Genomic DNA, 21,014 nt, shown 5'->3' with positions numbered 1-21,014 from the left:
AGTCAACATCGTCAACGGTAACGCCAACTTAGAAAATCCCTCAATGAACTTCCTATAATAACCTGCAAGTCCAAGAAAACTCCTTATCTCAGAAACAGACTTCGGAGCTTCCCACTTAGATACCGCTTCTATCTTAGAAGGATCAACAGCAACACCACCTCTTGAAATCACATGACCAAGAAAACTCACCTCTTCTAACCAAAATTCACATTTAGAGAGTTTAGCAAATAACTTCTTTTCTCGGAGAACTTCTAAAACCACTCTCAAATGCTCAGCATGCTCTTCTTCAGATTTCGAATACACCAAAATATCATCAATAAACACCACAACAAACTTGTCCAGGTACGGATGGAAAATCCTATTCATATACTCCATAAATACTCCAGGCGCATTAGTCACACCAAAAGGCATCACAGAATACTCATAATGTCCATACCTTGTTCTGAAAGCAGTCTTCTGAATATCCTCAGTTTTCACACGTATCTGATGATACCCAGATCTCAAATCTATCTTGCTGAACACACTCGCACCAACCAATTGATCCATCAAATCATCAATCCTCGGCAAAGGATACCGATTCTTGATCGTCACTTTATTCAATTGCCTGTAGTCCACACACAACCTCGTAGTACCTTCTTTCTTCTTAACCAATAACACTGGTGCACCCCACGGTGACACACTCGGACGAATAAATTTCTTATCCAACAGATCTTCCAACTGACTCTTCAATTCAGCTAACTCAACAGCAGACATACGGTACGGAGCCATCGATATCGGCCTAGTACCAGGTACCAAATCAATCGAGAACTCAACTTCACGCTCTGGCGGTAATTCATTCACTTCTTCAGGAAACACATCAGGAAAATCACACACCGCGGCTAGATCGCCAATCACCAGTTTATCTTTAGCCTCCAAGGTCGCTAACAGCATAAACAACTCTGCCCCATCTGTTACTGCCTCATTCACCTGCCTTGCTGATAGAAACAAACTCCTTCCTTCCTCAATCTCAGGAAAGGTCACAGTCTTATCAAAACAGTTGATGTAAACTCGGTTAAACACCAACCAGTTCATACCCAAGATAACATCAATCTGCACCAACGGAAGACATACAAGGTCTATCCCAAAGTCTCTACCAAAAATACTCAAAGGACAATTCAAACAAATTGAAGTAGTAGTCACTGAACCCTTTGCAGGAGTATCAATCACCATACTTCCATGCATCTCAGATATCTCTAACTTAAGTTTCACAGCACAATCCAAAGATATAAAAGAATGAGTTGCACCTGTGTCAATAATAGCTACAAGAGGAAAGCCATTAATATAACACGTACCTCGGATCAACCGATCATCTGCAGAAGTTTCAGAACCCGATAAAGCAAAGACCTTGCCTCCCGACTGGTTCTCCTTCTTCGGCTTAGGACACTGTGGACTAATATGACCCAACTCTCCACAGTTGAAACAAGTCACAGTCTTCAACCGGCAGTCTGCAGCCAAATGACCACCTTTTCCACACTTGAAACACTTCTTCTCATTACTGGTACACTCATGGATACGATGTCCAGCCTGACCACATCTGTAACACTTAACAGGAGCACTAGAGTCTCCCCCACTAGGCCTCTTCATTACACCCTGCTTCTGAAAACCTTTGCCAACTGCATACGGTTTTCCACGATCATTCTGATTCTTGCCTTTCCTATCAACCCTTTGCTGATAGCTCTCTGCTCTGGCTTTGGAATCCTGTTCAAAAATCCTGCAACAGTCAACCAAGTCAGAAAACACTCTGATCCGCTGATATCCAATAGCCTGTTTGATCTCGGGACGCAGCCCGTCCTCAAACTTCACACACTTTGAAAATTCTCCAGCAGCCTCACTATAGGGAGTGTAATACTTCGACAGCTCTGTGAACTTAGCAGCATACTCAGTAACAGACCGGTTACCCTGCTTCAATTCCAAGAATTCTATTTCTTTCTTTCCTCTGACATCCTCTGGAAAGTACTTCCTCAGAAATCTCTCTCTGAACACTGCCCAAGTAATCTCAGCATTCCCAGCAGTTTCCAACTCAGTGCGGGTAGCAACCCACCAATCATCAGCTTCCTCTGACAACATATGCGTACCGAACCTGACCTTCTGGTTATCGGCGCACTCAGTCACTCAGAAGATTCTCTCGATCTCCTTCAACCACTTCTGAGCACCATCTGGATCGTATGCTCCCTTGAACATTGGAGGATTATTCTTCTGGAACTCACTCAGTTGACGAGCAGCTCCCATTCCCACAACATTCGGATTTCCTCCAAGTACTCCAGCTAGCATACCCAGAGCCTCAGCAATTGCAGCATCATCTCTACCTCTTCCAGCCATCTCTATTCTGAAAACCCAACAAACTAAAACAATAAGTACTGATAGGGTTACACAACACCTATCCCGTACAGGGGAAACAGAATAATTACGACTCGACTCGACCGACTACGCTCTGATACCACTAATGTAACACCCTTCTAAAATACCCCAATAATTTAATTAAATATCAAAATATAACATCAGAGTAATTATGCCCATTAAGGGTGTCACACAATATTCCACACTTTTCAATAATATAACGGTCATGCTCTTTTATTAATTTCAAACTTAAACAATTGCATAAAACACAGCGGATATAGTTTCATCAATCATGTAAAACATTACATGGACAATGGTTCTCAACCAACAATAAAACATTCGAAACAAGTTAAGACAACCCATCCCGATGTTACATCTATCAGAGCACGACCCACTACGGACTCCAATAATTAGCTTCTACTCAACTCATTTCTCGTTACCTGAAAAATAGTTGTAAGGGTGAGTTCCTCAATCAATATAATGAGTATTATAAAATATCATGTTATGTTAAGTGATTCAACACACTTCATCACCCTAATCAAAACACACATTCAGGAACAACATATTAATTCAAACATCATACTCAATAACAGCACAACAATACCAACACAAACACACGTATAATATTGGAATACATCCATTCATATTATACGCCATACATATATTATGCAATGAGACTCCATGCATGCGGTACCGACTATTTGTGAACATATAGTTCAACCTCACCGTCCAAATCCAGGCACGGCTACCAAGCTCACTAGTCCCACTCATTTGAGACATAGTGACTCACTCACTAATTCCTCACCATGGGAATTAGCTACCACCCTAAATGGGCCATGCTATGCACGCTAATCACCTAGCATGCAAACATCAACAACAACAATCACAATGATTTACTCACTAATTCCTCACCATGGGAATTAGCTACCACCCCAAATGGGCCATAATATGCATGCTAATCACCTAGCAATGCAACAACAACAACAACTCAAGAATAGACATATGCTCACACTCTAAGCCATAAAACAGTCTATTCACAAATGCATACATTCACATCATCATGTATACCATCACATATCATCAACAAAAGCATATCATATCATGCCACATAATCACTCATAGTATTAGCACACTCTACTAATACCTACACTATTCAAAACAACGGGAAATGATCCCTACAACATCATACCTCAGCTAAGTACATCACTCAGCCTAAACAACCAAAACTGCACAACTATTGCTCAGGAAAACCACAAGTCTGCCCATACGCGTATCGCCTATGCCCATACGTGTATGGCGCATTTCCTCGCCCATCCCATACGCGTATCGCCCACGCCCATACGCGTATGCTACGCGTACCACATCCTCATACGCGTACCAACAGAGACGCTTTCACGTTCAAAACATCATCTCTTTCACTCATACGCGTATAGCATACACCATACGCGTATCACTCCAGGGATACGCGTATCACACGCGTATGGCGCGTACCAGCGCCAAAACCCTCATTTTCAAGCCATCCCATACGCGTATTGCCTAGTGCCATACGCGTATGACCAGAATCCAGTTTTCCAGATCTGCTATGGGTTTCTCTGCTACGAGATCCTTCAGATCCAACCTCTCACAGTCCAATTTTTTCATACACGTTCGTTCGTTTTATCAATTACAACTCAGATACATTCAACTTCTCAAATCGCTAACCTTACTACATCTAATTCCTACAATTTCATCAATTATCATCCAATTTCGTTCATCAATATTTCACAAATTCATCACATATCATTTCAATCAGAGTCAAATTCAGAGGTTCATCACTACCCATTACATGCTATCCCATAAGACCCATCAAACGATGATAAACCCCCTTACCTGAGTAAATCCGGCAATTCCGTTTGCTTCAAGCTTTTCCTCTTCTCTTGCTCTGCCTCTTTTCCCTTTCTCTTTCAGCCGCTTCTCTTTTCCTTTTTCACGTGAAAAACCTTTTTCCAAACAATTTAGGACTTTTTATTATTCCAACTTATATACTCCAATAATAAAACCCAATAATATTATCCCAATAATAATATTAATAATCCAATAATTTTCTAATTATTTAATTAAATTAATAAATAAAATATTAACTTAATTTAAACAATTATCTTAATTTCATCGGGGTGTTACAGGTATAATAGGAAAAATAACATTAATGATTCATTGGTATTATAAAACGACTTATATTGTGGTACAAAATATTTTTCCAAAGTGACATATAATAAAAAACGGAGGTAGTATATAATAATAATCTTAATAATAAATTCATGATAATATTAATATTAATAATAATATTAATACTAATATTATGCTCTAATAACTTCATTATGACCCTAATTAGATAATATATCAATTAATGTTAATTTGATTTTAAAAAATTAATTTAATCCTAATTTAATTTTATTTCCTTTGGATCAGGCTATTATGTTGAAGGTAGAGAAAAACAAGAAAGGGGTGTTTGGATTGTTTTAACTGATAATAAAAACTTTTGTAAACTGAAACACACGCGAAAATTAAATAATATCAACACAGAATTCTATACTCGTTCGCTTGAAATTCAAAGCTACTCTAGTCCACCCGGCCAAGGTGATTTCACCTTCAATAAGGACTTAATCCACTAATCTTGAAAGATTACAAAAATGATCGTCTAAGAGGATAAAGATCTCTTAGCCCTCTCAAGTTTACAGACTTCACAAGTCACTTGAGGAGAATTCAACAAATAAATAGAATTATAGTAATGTTTAATGCTTCTACGTAAGCAAAAATTACACAAAGTAAGAGCAAAAGAATTGTTCACACTTTTATAGCAGTAACTCGTGTGAGAAGGAGAATGAATAAACGATATGAAAGTAGTGTTTGTATTGTCGTGTGTTTCTGTTGTTGTTAGTCAAGTGATTCATCCTTTATATAGGAGTGATGAGAAGACCGTTGAGTGACAAGATCTTTGGCAATGATGGATGATTAATGTCATTAATCTCTGCGTTCTTCCCAAAGCAGTTTGGGATGCTATAGTTCTCTTCCAAAATTAGATTCTTGCCATAAGTGGAAGTCTTTATACCTAAGTCTTTGGAGATCATTTCTGAATCAGAATGTTCAGATGTCAGAGTTTCTATTCAGCAAGTATATCTTCAGATAGTTGCTTGCAACTGACTGTCTTTAGAGGTTCCTGATGTCTTCCTGATTGATTCACCAGAGTGTAAAATCTTCAAATGCTAGAGTGCGCTCTTCCGCTTCAGAGTGTCTGATCTCTCTTTGTCTGCTTGAGTTGCGTCTTAGTGGTCATTCTGAACTTATGTTTGTATCTGATGAAAGTCTATCTGACTTCTTTTGATTAGAGTCCTACACACTTAGATGAATTTTGTTAGGGTACCATTTTTGTTTCATCCTTTGTTATCATCAAAATCTTAGAGATGAATTGTAGATACTAAATTTGTTCTTACAATCTCCCCCTTTTTGATGATGACAAAAAAATTCAGAGTGATGATGAAACAATGATATTATCAACAAAAATAATATTTCAGAGTCAAATGAGATCTGACTCCCCCTGAGATGGATCATAGAATTTCTCAGAAGTTCTTACCAGATTTTCCTTGTGTGGCAGCTAGTTATTACTTTAGTTGTTATCCTGCATAACTTAGTTTTCATAAGATATTAATGTGCACAGTGTAGCAAGAGGCTTAGATATATTTTCATCAGAGCTGTTTTTATTCCCCCATTTTGTCAGACTCAAAAAGACTTAGCAAAAATAGGTAAAAGAAATTTCATATATGATAAAGACATGTACATGTAAGCAGCAATTCAGAAAACAAAGAGCACAAAAAAAACAATAGCAGAAAACATAAGGAAAGCAACAAGAGAAGCCTAAGTGTCTAAGGGTTCGGAGGCGGAGGCAATCTCTAGAGCAGCTGAGTCAGCAAGTTCTGAATATTGTTGTTAACGGAGTCCTGGTGATCCAATCTTGCTCGCACTATCTGTTGCTCCTTCTGCAGCTCTTCCAAAGTCTTTAGGACCAGAGGAGCGAAGCCAAAGTTTGATTGCTCCCCCTGAGCCAGAGCATCCGTCCTAGCCTTTGCAGCTTCTTCCGCAGCTATGTATGCTGCCTCTTCAGTGTCAGCTTTTGCTTTTGCTTCAGCTTCAACAGTAGCCGCAACAACAGCCTTCTCTACAGCTTCTCTAACCCATTGCTCTTCTTCCAGACGAGCTTTCTCTTCTGCTTCTCTTCTGGCCTTTTCCTCTACCTCTCTGACCAGTCGTGCCTGTAGTCTTTCTCCAGCTTCTCTGATAAAGTCGTTGCGGACTTGTTCAGAGAGGCTTTTCAGTTTGAAAGCCCCATAGGTCATGCATCTGATCACTCTGTTCCAGTGAATCCTTACTGCAGAGGGATCATCATTGATACCAGAGTTTTCAGATAGAGATCTGATCTTCTCCACTGAAGACTCAGCAAATAAAGAGGTTGCTTCTTCTAGGGGGGAGGTATTTTCTGGTTTAGAGTTGGGAGATGGGGATGTTGGTGGTGTTTGGGTAGTGCCAGCGGGAGGTTGAGAGGTAGGAGTGATAATTTTTTCAATGGGTGGTACGATGGTAGTTTCAAAGGGTGGTGTTGTTGGTTGTTCAGGTGGTGGATTTTGTGGTTGTTCAGATGGTGGTTGAGTTAGTTGTTCAGGTGGTGGAGTATTGGCTTCTGGTTCAAGTTGTTGTTGTGAGGCAAGAGCACGAGCATGAAGCTGAGCCAGGGTGGGGGATTGAGGGTCAGAGGGTTCTGAATCATATGATAGGATGTAGTAGGGTGGAGATGAAGGTGATGAAGAGATTGGTGAGATAGGTTCGTTAAGCATTTCAGCTTCAAAAACTGGTAAGGTTGTGGTGGAGAGGTTAAATTTTTGAAATAGAGATGATGGTGGATTAGAGGTGGGAGTGTCAGATGGTTTGGTGGTAGAGGGAGAAGGTTATGAGTGAGTGTAGATGGGTTTGGTTTGGGAAAGAGAAGAAGCAATTTGCTTTAAATTGATAGAGCGAGAGTGAGGAGGCAAAGACTTACTTGGAGATTCAATTAGAGGGACTGGAGGTCTTAACACAAAAGTTTCCCCCAGCTTTGCTTTTTTGGCCTTCTTTGACTTCTCAGAAGGTTCTCGTTGTCTCTTCATGAAATTTGATGGATGCTCAGGCAGCCAATCCACAGAGAACTCTGAGATGTCAACACCTTGGCTTGCGAGGTCCTTTAGATAGTGTGCCAAAACCTCTAAAGGATTAATCTTGGAGAAGAGGTAGAGGCTATTTGGAATCTTCCTCTGATCCTTGAGTGCTTCAGGAGGTATCTAACGAGGGTTTCACCCTAACTTGCTCAATCACCCACATGCTCTTCAGATTGTGAGCGTTCAGAGGCCTTCCAGTGTCAAAAGTGACATCCTCCATTAGATTATGATGAATCAGGTGATCCACTAGCCCGCTGTCAATCAAAACATCGGAGATAAGCCTTCCCAAAGGGATGTAGGTTATGGAGTTCATGTTGTTTCTAGTGTCTTTGACAGAGTCTCTGAGGTATTTGAAGAGCAGTGCTGGAAGATTCAGCTTGAGCCCTTTGTGAAGGCAGTAGAGTATGCACTTCTTATCCTTGTTGATGTAGTCTGAAGAGTTTGAGGTTGGGCGGTGATGAATGGTTCTCATAATGATCTTCATCCAGACTCGGAGGTTCTGGTGAAGTTCTTTGTTTTTGGAGGAGTTGCCTTCAGCGTTTTGTTGGAAAATGGTTGGGGCAATTTCCTGGGACATGTACTTTGCCCTAGGGTTGATATTGTAGATCCTTCTTCCCCATGTCTTCTCCATGTTCAGAAGGGAGGCGATGGACTTCTCAGTGATAACAATCTTTACCCCCAGAACATGTGACACTATGTAATGATCATCCAAGTTTGCAAAATGCCAGAATTCTTTTACCAGATAAGTATAGACAAGACCATAGAGCCTTTAGAAATAGTTTTCCCACCCTTGCCTTCTGAGTTCCTCACTAAGGTCTATTCCATTTTGCTTCATGTTCTCGAAATCTACCAAAGATTCACACAAGACCTCAAGCTTTTCAAATGGAGTGGTAAGATGGATATGTGGTTCACGATCCAAAATGTGTGGTTCTTTGTAAATGGGGGTAGAGACAACACTGGTTGTAGCAGTTGTTTGCTGAGAAGAAATGGGTGGTTATTCCGTTGATTCCATTTGTTGAGAGTAGTTGTAGACGAATTGTTGTTGGTGTCATACCCCAAATTTGTCCGGCCATTTGTGGTCTACCCATGAAATCTCTTTGTTTTAAAGGGCTATTTGCATAAGCATGTTCATGTGGTTTGAATCTTTTACATGACTGATCCAAAATCTATTTTCCTATTAGTAAGTATTGGGAGCCATGTTATTATTTTTATGCTCACTATTTGTTAGTCCATTTACGCAACCCAAATATTTATGCCAAATCCTAAGTCCTTCGTAGATCTCCAAATTAAATTTGCATCTTCTTTTAGGCATGTATGCGTTGGTTTTAAATTAAATCACCATATTCAGATTCAGGTGTTGAAGTTAGAATTATTTTTTTGTTTTAAATCAAGTAACCCCAGTTGGTTTCTTTGTGCCTTGTTGACTGAAGAGAATTTGAATTGAAATAATAGCAAGTAATTAGTGAAAAGGTCAAAATGTTTACATTGATTATGAAAGATGAGTGAAGCATATTACCGGCCATAAGCTATAGTAGTAAATAATTTGGGATTTGTCCTATTCTAAATATTTCGTGCCATCAAAGTATAAAGGTTTTGGTTTGAGGGTAATTTCTTAAAGATGTTCCAGGCACTCCAAGTTCCGTCGCTTCATTAGTGTGTACGTCCTAAGTAGAGCGTGTGCCAGTTAAATGTGGTGATTTGCAAGGGAAGAAATATTGTAACAGCAAAACCAACAAAACAGAATGACCAAAATTGAATTTGTAGCTTCAAAAGTGCTTTAATTGAATAAGCATAATTAAAATATGGAAATAAGGTTTGAATGCTACAAAGTGATTACATAAACGGATTCTGAGTACAATAGGTTACAAATAGTCCAAATATACACTTAACCTAAATACTTAATTGATTACATCCTAACTTAATAAAAGCTGTTGCAATTGATAAGAACCATTGCCCCAAGAGACCAAAGCCAGGGACCGTTGGACATTCCTTGGAGCTGATACGCCTCAAACTTGTTTCTGTGAAGCTTCACGCAACCACATCCCATCCCATCAAAATCACTTCAAATTGTAACCTGCAGGGATAAAAATAGCTTAATTAAAAAACCCTTTTCATAAGCACTTAAAGAACTGAAAAGTAATTAATGAGTTAATCAGTTTAACATTTTATCCAGAAGTCCAATACGAACACTCAAAAAAGCACTTCGAAAATAACTTAAAACAGTAACACATTTACAAAAATGGAATCCACAATAACCGGGAATGGAAAGGCATAACAGACGGTTTTTCTTTTGAGGATAAAAAATTCATCTGTGAAGAGATCAGGAGATATATAAGAACACATCTAAAAAATCCAGGGGGACGGAGATACTTCTTTGTAAGCATAAAATCCAAAAACAACACAACATACGTTTTGGGGAAATCTAAGAGAAGCAATTAAAATTGTTTTTCTCTGTTAAACTCAAAAAATATTTCCTTAACACGAAGCCAGATTCAACAGTAAATCAAAAAACATCCAAACCCTAAGATTAAAAAAGACATCAACATAGTCCAAAAACAAAAAGAAGAAGGAAGAACAGAGGAAGGGAAAGAGAGTTTAAAGAGTAGAAGAAGGCTTATCTGGATCGTGTCAGAGGAGACTTCATCGCCGGACCGGCTCCGATCAAGTAGTCTTTTTCTCCCTTCTTTTCCAAAAATCTCCATACTATTGCATTCGTCTTTGTGAGTTGAGTAAAACCCCCTTTATGATTTCATTGAAATGCAACTACTGAAGGTTTAATTTCAAATTTAGGGTTTAGGTTTAAACTGTTTTGTCTCCATGTGGTTTCTATTGGCTGTTTGAAAGGAGTTTTAGGTTTTGTTTTGGTCGTTTGTTTGGGTTTTCGGTTGGTCGAGTTTTAGGCTCGTTTTCGTCTCGATCCGGTCGATTGAGGACGATTTAGGGGAAAGGAAGGCCGGATTTTGATTCTCCGGCCAAAAAGAGAGGGAGTTAGTGTTTGAAGTTAGGTTTTTTGGGTAGAGGGTGGTTGGAGAAGAAGGGAGGCTCCACCGTAAGCCGTCGCCTTCGGCGGTCTTCTCCGGGAGGAAGAAACTTTTAGGGTTTGCTAAGTTTGGAACGATTGAAAACTGCAGAAAGAGAAAGGCTATTGAGAAAGCAACGATGCCTTTTCCTTTTTCTGTTTTAGGTTTAACCTAGATGGGTCTGTTTCGGGCCTTCCAGATTTGGCCCATTAATCCCTATCAGCACCCCCCATACGATTGGCTGTTTTTTTTTGTTAAGACCATAATGATTTTTTTAATGTTAATTGGAAAATATCTTAGAATCTAATTAGATAATTTTTATTTAGAAATAATTATAGATTAATTAGAATTCTTTTGTGATTTATATTTATTTTAGAATTTTAGTTTAATTTAGAAGGACTTTAGAATTTAATTGTTAATATCTTAGAATTTAATTAGATAATTTTTTATTTAGAAATAATTATAGATTAATTAGAATTCTTTTGTGATTTATATTTATTTTAGAATTTTAGTTTAATTTAGAATGATTTTAGAATTTAATTGAAAAATATCTTAGAATTTAATTAGATAATTTTTTATTTAGAAATAATTATAGATTAATTAGAATTATTTTGTGATTTAGATTTGTTTTTAGAATTTTAACTTAAATTAGAATGGTTTTAAAATTTAAATCTTTGTTAATATTTTAGGATTTAATTAGATAGTTTTTTTATTTAGAAATAATTGCAGACTAATTAGAATCCTATTATGATTTAGATTTATTTTAGAATTTTAGTTTAATTTAGAATGATTTTAGATTTTAATCTTTGAAAATATTTTAGAATTTAATTAGTTTTCCTTTTTTTTAGAAATTATTGTAGATTAATTAGAATTATAAGTCGATTTAAAATTACTTTAGAATTTTTAATTTAATTTAGAATTATTTTAGATTTTAATCTTTGAAAATATTTTAGAATTTAATTAGACTTTTTTTTTAAAATAATTGTAGATTAATTAGAATTATAAGTTAATTTAGAATTATTTTAGAACTTTAATTTAGAATGATTTTAGAATTTAAATCTTTATTAATATTTTAAAATTAATATTTTGGATAATAGTTTAGAATTGAGATTTTTGATAGTTTAATATTGTTTTGAGTTTTAATTTAATGATATTTTTATTAACTAAACTTTAGTTATTTGTTTTAGATTTAATATTTTTATTGCAATTCTCTCGATTATTCCATGTTGATTTCAATTACCACCTAACATTTAACGATTAACGCTATTTTTTTAATTACCGCAATTAGCATCTAACTCTTTTAAATTCCGCTTCTAACATTTATTTTTTATATTTACTTTATATCATTGTACATCCTTCATCTCATCTTAAAATGAACCAAAAAAAATGATAAAGACTTAAAAAATACAAAAAAGATTATAATTCTCATGCCATCAATTCAAACCAATTTTTAAAAAAACAAATAAAACCTCTCGATTCAAAGTCGAGCCCATTTCTCAAAACACCTATGTAAGTCGATCGCTTGTAAAAGCATCGCCATCAACCTCACATGGCTTACTCTTGGGCTTTCTTACAATGAGACCTACTCGGTTTTAATTAATCGATTAAATGAACCATTCACTAAATAAATTCAATTCATTCACAAGAATGCAATTTTTAAAACCTCGATCCGACATCGAAAGTTAAATTAAAATACTTAATCACCTCTAAACGACACTCTATTTGAAAATGAAAAGGGGGATGGTTTTGAGTTTTCAACTCCTCTCCTCGATTATTTGAATACGAGTTTTCTTACTCGGTTAGTCAAATGGTCGTCATTTCTAATCCATTTAAGAAGAAATAAATCAAATCCTTTTATAACAAGAAACTAAAAGGGAGATAACTTTGAGTCTTCAATTTTTCTCCTCGATTATTTGAATACAAGTTCTCTTACTTGGTCAGTCAAATAATTGTCGTTCCTCTACAAACTTCTAAACCCGATTAAATCAAATTATTTTCATAATGAACTAAATGAAAAGGGAGATGACTTTGAGTTTTCAACTTCTCTCCTCAATTGTTTGAATACGAGTTCTCTTACTCGGTCAGTCGAGCAATTATCATTTTTCCATAAACGTACAACTTAATCAAATTATTTTCGTAACAAACTATACGAAAAAGGAGATAGTTTTGAGCTTTCAACTCCTCTTCTCAAATGCTTGGATATGAGTTGTCTTACTCAGTCATTCGAGCACTTGTCGTTTATCCTAAAAATACATCAACCATATACAACCTTATTTTCATAAATATTCAGATGAAACAGAAAGTGGTCTAGAGTCTTCTATTCTCTTTCCCGATTATTAGGATGCGAGTTGTCTTACTCGATTATCCGAGTATTCGTCATCCGCCCAAAGCACTTTAACTATTATCAAATCTTTCCTATAATTAAGGATGAAAAAGAAAGTGGTCTAGAGTCTTCTATTCCCTTTCCCGACTATTAGGATACGAGTTATCTTACTCAATTATCCGAGTAATCGTCATCCAACCAAAAATATCTCAACCTACCAAGTTTATCCTTTCTCGCCCTCGTGCGATCGAAAACAGTCAAACAAAATATCCAACATATTAATCCAACTTGTCACCCTCGTGTGACCAAAACTCTTTTTAAAAAGGAACACTGTTAATCTTTTCTAATGCGCACAACAAACCAATGCTTAAGCCTCCGCCGAGAGTAGACAAGCCAGTGTTTAGCCTTTAGAACGCGATCTAAACAGTTGTTCATAAAAAACACACCAACCAACCGTAGTTCCCGAACTACGAGTGCTCTGACTTCCTTATTGCACTATAAGGATACGTAGGCAGGAGATTGCTGTATCTTCGCGAGCACACTAATAAAAAACCTCCCTTTTCCCTTTCTGAGGTTCCCATTAATTTCTATAACCCAAAGATAACAAACAAACATAAATTAACACTCGAAACGCACATTTGAACTAAAAGGTTCCCGTTGAGTACAACGGACGTAAGGGGTGCTAATACCTTCCCCTTACGTAATCCACTCCCGAACCCGAATATGGTTGCGACGACCATTATTCCACTTCCTAAAGGTTTTATAGATATTTTCCTATTCCTTCATTGGGATAAATAAAGTTCGGTGGCGACTCTGTTCGAACACTAATATTTTCCGCGACCATCGCGAGGAATCGTATTTTTCGAGATGCGACAGATGGCGACTCTGCTAGGGACTAGCTCCAAGCAAAAGAGAGTGAAGCCTAATTTAGTTCAGTTTCTGAATTGTGTGTTAATCTTGTTTGTTTGTCTGTTATTTTTCTATTATGCTATTATTATTCTGTCATAATTATTATATTGTGATTTATTGACTATGTCTTATTGGGGGTGCTCTGGTTGATGATACTTTGTGAGATAGGCTCTCCACCCGAGTCTGAGAAAAACCATAAGATTAAGTTGGTGGTTGCGTAGTGGTCGCCCACAAGGAGTCTTCCTTGTTGGGAAGAAACGAAGACCCCGCCTAGAGGAGATTCTCTTGAAATATTATTGCCCGACGAGTTTTCGTCACGGCGATAGTATTCTCAAGTTGGATCAATGACTCTAGGGACCTTTTAACCCATTATATCCGGTGGTTATGTAGTATTTACCTGAAAAGTCTCAGACTTATTAGGGTAATATGAAAGCCCCAATCAGATGAGATCCCTTGGGCGTATTACTACCTTACAGTGGTATTCCCAACCTCGATCTATGACTCTGAGAACCTTATTAGAACCTTGGACTCGAGAGTTGTATAGTATGGACCCACTAGGAGTCTTCCTCTTTGGGACTATACGAAGGCCTCACCCAAACGAGACTCTGTTTAGGGATGTTATTAGCAGATGAGTTTTCATCATGACAATAACTTTCTTAAACATTGATTGATGACTTTGGGAACCTCTTACCTTTAGCATTCTACCAAAAGGGTTTTGTTTAGAAACCAAGAATACCCGCTCTCATGACCTGTATATTAACCTACATGTGACACACATAACATCATTCATAGCATAGCATTCATATTATTTTATTTCCAAGGAATCTGAGTATCATGAGTTGCAGGAATTCAAGAAACATGGAATCAAGCAAAAGGAACATTTACTCATTCAAGTTCAAAGATCCCGATCTAAGGAGCTTACGTAGCCTGATCTCTCAGATGCACCCTGTATACATAATCAACTTTGGAAAGAACTATGGCAATTTGCTCAGCATCCTCAATCAACAAGTGGACCATACAGCCTTGATCACTTTAGCCCAATTTTATGACTTACCTTTAAGATGCTTCACATTCCAAGACTTCCAGCTAGCACCAACGTTAGAAGAATTCGAGCGTCTTGTTAGGATCCCTATGAAGGACAAGTCACTATTTGAAGGGACAGATGAATCTTTGCCCCTCGAGGACATTGCTAGTGCGCTACACATGGATGAAAAAGAAGCAAAAGATAATTTAGAGACCAAAGGAAATACCAAAGGGTTTTCACTAAGTTTTCTTTTGGAAAGAGCTCATACCCTGTTGAAGGCAGAAAGTTGGGATGCTTGTTACTCTGCTATTGCATTGGCTATCTATGGCATCGTCCTGTTCCCTAATATGGATGGTTTTATAGACATGACTGCCATTTGTGTCTTCCTTACTAGGAACCCAGTACCCACTTTGTTAGCCGATGTCTATTATCACATAAGTCATAGGTATACTAAGAAGAAGGGGTTGATTGCTTGTTGTGCTCCTTTATTGTATCAGTGGTTTCTAGAACATCTTCCGAAGACAGGTGCCACTACGCCAAAAATGACTTTTAACAGCGCATCTTAGACAGCGCTTTTAAAAGAAAGCGCTGTCTAAGGTTAAAATTAAAATAAAACACGGAAAATGTTCCAAAAAAATAATGAAAGCGCTGTCTAAGGGGGGGTCTTAGACAGCGCTTTCTAAAAGCGCTGTCTAAGACCCCCCCTTAGACAGCGCTTTTAGAAAGCGCTTTTAAATATAGACCTTAGTCAGCGCTTTTGATAAAGCGCTGTCTAAAGTCTTTAAATTAAAAAAAAAATTAAAACCAAAAGCGCTTTCGAATAGGTTTGATATTTTCTCTTTTCGTTAAGTTATTTTCTGATATTTCTGTATATCCATGACGGAACGTTCTCGAAAAAAAGAGAAGGTTTTCAGAACAATGGAAAACGACAATGTCGTTTTTAGAAACGGAAATCCAGTTCTCGTCGCTCAGCCACTCACCGTTGTCCGCGCCCTAACCAGCAATGGCGACGCTCGTGTTCTTGCCACGCCGCCTACTCTGAACCCTAACTCCGACGAGTTCGAAGCATGCAAAACCCCGATGATCAAGGTGAACGACGAGCCTCAAGAAGAAGATGTCAAACCTTCCGTGGAGCGGCGTTCAAGGCTCCCGTTTGACGATTTTCTAAAGGCTACGAACACACAAGTTGTCACTGTTGACGAATCGATGAAATCAATGGAAGTTGAATCAACGATTCCAAAGAATACGGAGAGTGCCGATGTTGATGTGGTTTATGAGACTCAGGAATCGGTTAAGACTGGATTCGTAGATGAATCGCTGAAGTCAACGGAAGTTGAACTACCTATTCAAACTGAGGAAGAAGCTATCAATGTCAATGTGATTTGTGAAACACAGGAATCCATCATCGCTGATCCGATTAATGAAGCAACGCGGATTCAATCAAATGAAGAAGCTTCCAAGGAGAAGGAAGTAGATATTAATGATTTGGAGGTGTTGAAGGTAGTGAAAGGGAAAGAAGCCGCTGTTAATGACGAAGTTAGTGTTTTGAAGGTGGTGAAGAAAGATGCAGTGGAAGAGAAGAAGATTCCGAATCTTGAGGATGGTGAGTTTCCTGTTGAGCCTGGGTGGTCATTACTCGGAAGGAAGATTGAGGTTGCTACTTCCACAGCTAGAGGACTAAGGAGATTGGTGGATAATGAGATTGTTTATTTCAATTTCCCTGACCCAAATACCTCTTACAAGTTCCAATGGATTGTTCGCGTCTCAACCAAACGTTCTGGAGTGGTAATAATAATATCAATTGATTGCAATGCTTACTATTTGAAATATTTTATTGTGTGTAATTTCCCTGAATTGTTTTGTTATTAAAATGCAATGTTGCTTGATTTGATGCTTTTGTGAGAAGGAATCGAAGTCATATATTTTGGTTATGTTGTTGTATTTAACACTTTAGGTTGGGAGGCTGCCAATGGAATGGGCAAAATCTGTCATGCCTCTTGTGCAATCTGGAAATGTTAGGGTTCAAGGCCGATGCATTGCCACACCATATAAATTGGAAATGATGCAAGAAATAATGTTGTTAGTGAGGTATGGGTAACTTCTTGTTTCCTTATGTTAGTTTAGTTTAGTTTAAATGATGTTGATGAAAGCTTTCCCTTTTACTTAGTTTTGTGCCTGTAACTTGGCTATTTCATTTGAATATGATGTTGAGTTTATTGGTGGATGAACCCATTCGTTTGATTTATGGACAGTTTTTATGTTCATCAATCTGTATTCTTGGAGTCTGTTGATACCTCTTGGAGGCTAGAGGCTTGTGGCCACATTAACTCTGCTGCTTACCCCCTCCTTACACTGTTAAACATGCTAGAGATTGAGCCATATAGGAAGGTATTGAATCACTATTTTTTAATTGTTTTGTTTGTTTGTTTGTTAGTGTTGCATTTGTAATGTGTTTTTGTTATTTTAACTAGGCTGATTTCACCCCTGAGGAAATGAAGGCTCGGAAGCGGATTCTTAAAGTATGTTCAACTATTTTCTTTCTTTCCCCACTTTTATAGAGCTTTCATGATATTATTGTTTAAATTGAATTGAATGTTGTTGTTGTTGTGAATGCATGCTAGATGCCTAAATTTTCTGTTTATATTACTAGCTTGATTCAGATGAAGCTTCAGTTTTTCCTGTTAATAAGCGAAGAAAAGGCATCAGTGAGCCACTTCCTGAGCCAAATAAGAATGAACAAGCTCTTTCAGAGTCAGCTTTGAATAAACTTGTTGGAGCTGCTGAAGTCTTTGACTTAGAGGTGTATAAATTGTGTTCCAATTTCAATTGATAGTCTTCAACTTCTCTTTCTTCTGTGTCTGTGGCCAACCCATTTATGTCTTACGTATCTTTAGGAGAAAAAAGCACCAACAACCCTGATGTGTAGTCTAAAGCCTTACCAGAGTCAAGCTCTGTATTGGATGACAGAAATTGAGAAGGGAGCTGATGATGAAAATGCTGATAGAAATCTACATCCTTGCTGGTCAGCCTACAATATATGCAATGGGTAAGTACTAATAGTACATGGTTCCTCAAACAAAACGTAGCTTTTACCTCAATATCAATATACATTTTAACCTGACATACTTTTTATCAGAAGGACAATTTATGTGAACATATTTACTGGGGAGGCGGCAAAGAAATTTCCACAAGCAACACAGAGAGCAAGAGGAGGAGTGAGTTTGTTTGAAGCCATCAATTTTGAAATACCAAATGCGACATGCACTTTGAACTGTTTGTCTTATTGCAGTTGTGTTTGTTTATTGTAGATTCTGGCGGATGCAATGGGACTTGGAAAGACTGTTATGACAATTGCTTTGATTCTAAGTAATCCAGGCAGGGTGAAGTCAGAAGACAGTAACGCAGAGAGCCTATATGACAACATTTTCTCAACTAAGAGGAGGAATATTAACAATGTAGAGGGTGGCACTCTGATTGTTTGTCCCATGGCATTATTGGGTCAGTGGAAGGTGAGATTCCTCTCTAATTAAGCCAATTAAAAAAGCATGGTTGTTCTTTTATATTTAAGCCAATTAAAAAAGCATGGTTGTTCTTTTATATATATCTCAATATTTATGTGAAAGGCAATTTACAATGGTTTATAATATCCAGGACGAGCTTGAAACACATTCAAAATCAGGCAGCATATCCATATTTGTTCATTATGGTGGGGGTAGAACTGATAATGTTGATTTGTTGTTAGAGTACGACGTTGTCTTGACAACATATGGTGTCCTATCAGCTTCATATAAAAGTGTAAGGAAATATTTATTTGTATTTTATTTTCATAAATTTAAATAGTGAACCTCCTCATTTTGGATTCCCTGATTCTTTGAAACCAGGATGGAGAGAATAGCATCTACCACAGGGTCCAATTGTTCAGAGTGGTACTAGACGAAGCTCACCATATTAAAGCCCATAAAAGTCAGGTTGCCCAGGCTACTATTGCCCTGTCCTCACACTGCCGCTGGTGTCTAACTGGAACACCGCTTCAGGTTAATTATTGAGAAACATTTTGTGTAATTTATAGAATTGCTAGTAGAAAAGTACTCCTCCCATATAATGAGCTCATAGTTATTAAGCAAAAGAGTGTATTGTCAAGAATCTCTTTCTGAAATTGTGATGTTCTCTGTTTCAGAATAGTTTGGAGGATCTATTCAGTCTCCTGTCTTTCCTGCGCATTGAACCTTGGTGCAGTTGGCAGTGGTATGTCAAATATTAGGCTATCTTGTAGCTAGTGTAAATTGATCAATGTTTTGGAATAAAAATCATTTGAAGACTACTATTTCATTTGTTAATCTGCTTTGTAATATAGGTGGACTAAGTTGATTCAAAAGCCCTATGAGCAGGGTGATCAAAGAGCCCTGAAATTGGTCAAGGGAATTTTGAGGACCTTGATGTTAAGAAGAACCAAGGAAACAAAGGATAAAGAAGGAAGGTAGTCATTCTTACTTCATGTGAATTGTCTCTTTCAGTATGCATGAGTGAATTTCTTAATTTATAATGATAGTTATCAATTATGCTTATGTTTTTTCAGGCCTATACTTGTCTTGCCACCAACTGATATTCAATTGATTGAGTGTGAACAGTCAGAATCTGAACGGGACTTCTATGATGCTCTCTTCCTGAGATCTAAAGTAAGTTGTCCATAGCTTGCTGCTATCTGTAAATATTTGAACAGAAACTTGTTTCACAATTGTCATCTTTTCATAAAGTGGTAGTTTTGGAAACTGTAATTTCCCTCTAATGTTGCTTTTACTAGAAACTTTATAATTGTTAGGATATTCAAAGATACTACCTTAGTTATGTATTTTCGTCTGGATTAATTGTTTACTTTAATAAGTAGGAAAACCATGGATAAAACATGGATCTGTGCCGATCGAATGACCAAAGAGTACGAGAGTGGGGTTGCGGAATTCGTTAAGTATGCTGTTCAACACGCTGAAAACCCCAGACGAATGCATTGTCCTTGCTTGCGTTGTTGTTATATTGGTAAGGTTGACGCACATGGATTGAAATCGCATTTGCTGAGGCATGGAATTGATCAAAGTTATCAGTGTTGGATATTTCATGGTGAGAAAATTAACGAGAATGTTGAATCGAGTGGATTAATAAGTTAGTGACTTAGGTAAATTATCCATGGTTTCTTTATTTTTTTTTCAATTGTTTTGATTATAAGTTATATGTGATAATGCATGATTTCATTATATTTTTGTTTTCAATTGCTTTGATTATAAGTTATATCTGATAATGCATGATTTCTTTATTTTTTTGTTTTCAATTGCTTTGATTATAATTTATATCTGATAATGCATTATTTCATTATATTTTTGTTTTCAATTGCTTTGAATTGGTATATATATATATTTGTTAGCCAAAAATTGGTAGAAAAAAGGCCAAAATGGCATATATAAAATGTGATAATTGTCTGTCAAAATCTGGTTGAAAACAGGTAGAAATTCTGGTTTATAAACCTGGAAAAAATGTGGTTTAAAACAAAAGCTTCAAAAATTTTCGTATACCTTAGACAGCGCTTTTGTAAAAAGCGCTGTCTAAGGGGGGGATTAGAAAGCGCTTTAGGCAAAAGCGCTGTCTAAGGGGGGGGCTTAGACAGCGCTTTTTGAAAAGCGCTGTTTAAGGTATACCTAAAAAAATTAAAATAGGAGGGTCTTAGAAAGCGCTTTTGGCCAAAGCGTTGTCTAAGGGGGTGGGGCTTAGACAGCGCTTTTCAAAAGTGCTGTCTAAGGTATATCTAAAAAATTTAAAATAAGAGGGTCTTATAAAGCGCTTTTGGCCAAAGCGCTGTCTAAGGGGGGGGGGGGGCTTAGACAGCGCTTTTAAGATTTAAAAAAGCGCTGTCTAAACCTTTAGCAGCGGAGGTTTAGACAACGCTTTAAAGCGCTGTCTAAGGCTAAAAAAAGCGCTGTCTAAGGTCTTGTTTGTTGTAGTGTGCTTGGGATGAACAGACAGATATTAGTTGGCCTCAGAGATTGGGATCACTCCGATCTGAAGATCTCTCTTGGTACTCCAAAGAATATATCAACGCAGACATCATATTCAGTTGTGGAGATTTCCCAAATCTACCGCTCATTGGAACTCAA

General features: G+C 37.3%; 2 protein-coding genes across 2 annotated transcripts; one reads left to right on the top strand and one right to left on the bottom strand.

The window, feature by feature from the left end:
• Positions 1-6,302: 6,302 nt before the first annotated feature.
• Positions 6,303-7,241, bottom strand: LOC127136906 (uncharacterized). The gene has a single exon (XM_051063416.1). It carries the CDS (start codon positions 7,239-7,241, stop codon positions 6,303-6,305), a length of 939 nt encoding a protein of 312 aa, XP_050919373.1.
• Positions 7,242-15,750: 8,509 nt separating this feature from the next.
• Positions 15,751-19,778, top strand: LOC127136905 (DNA repair protein RAD5B). Its single transcript, XM_051063415.1, has 13 exons — positions 15,751-16,659; positions 16,829-16,962; positions 17,127-17,262; positions 17,346-17,393; positions 17,525-17,674; positions 17,769-17,920; positions 18,011-18,089; positions 18,183-18,383; positions 18,526-18,669; positions 18,756-18,908; positions 19,052-19,119; positions 19,229-19,351; positions 19,451-19,778. Exons 1-13 carry the CDS (start codon positions 15,751-15,753, stop codon positions 19,563-19,565), a joined length of 2,412 nt encoding a protein of 803 aa, XP_050919372.1. The 3' UTR covers positions 19,566-19,778.
• Positions 19,779-21,014: the final 1,236 nt, after the last annotated feature.

This window comes from Lathyrus oleraceus, chromosome 4 (assembly GCF_024323335.1).
Source record: "Lathyrus oleraceus cultivar Zhongwan6 chromosome 4, CAAS_Psat_ZW6_1.0, whole genome shotgun sequence".
Taxonomy (NCBI): domain Eukaryota; kingdom Viridiplantae; phylum Streptophyta; class Magnoliopsida; order Fabales; family Fabaceae; genus Lathyrus; species Lathyrus oleraceus.
Note: the sequence above shows the minus strand (reverse complement) of the source record. Positions and strands in the feature narration are given on the sequence as shown.

Excerpts from the sequence above, each read along its gene's own strand:
- LOC127136906 (XM_051063416.1), bottom strand. The coding sequence starts at position 7,241 with ATGCTTAACGAACCTATCTCACCAATCTCTTCATCACCTTCATCTCCA.
- LOC127136905 (XM_051063415.1), top strand. The coding sequence starts at position 15,751 with ATGACGGAACGTTCTCGAAAAAAAGAGAAGGTTTTCAGAACAATGGAA. Across the intron at positions 18,090-18,182 it reads CACAGAGAGCAAGAGGAGGA|ATTCTGGCGGATGCAATGGG; the intron begins GTGAGTTTGTTT and ends TGTTTATTGTAG. Across the intron at positions 18,384-18,525 it reads CATTATTGGGTCAGTGGAAG|GACGAGCTTGAAACACATTC; the intron begins GTGAGATTCCTC and ends TATAATATCCAG.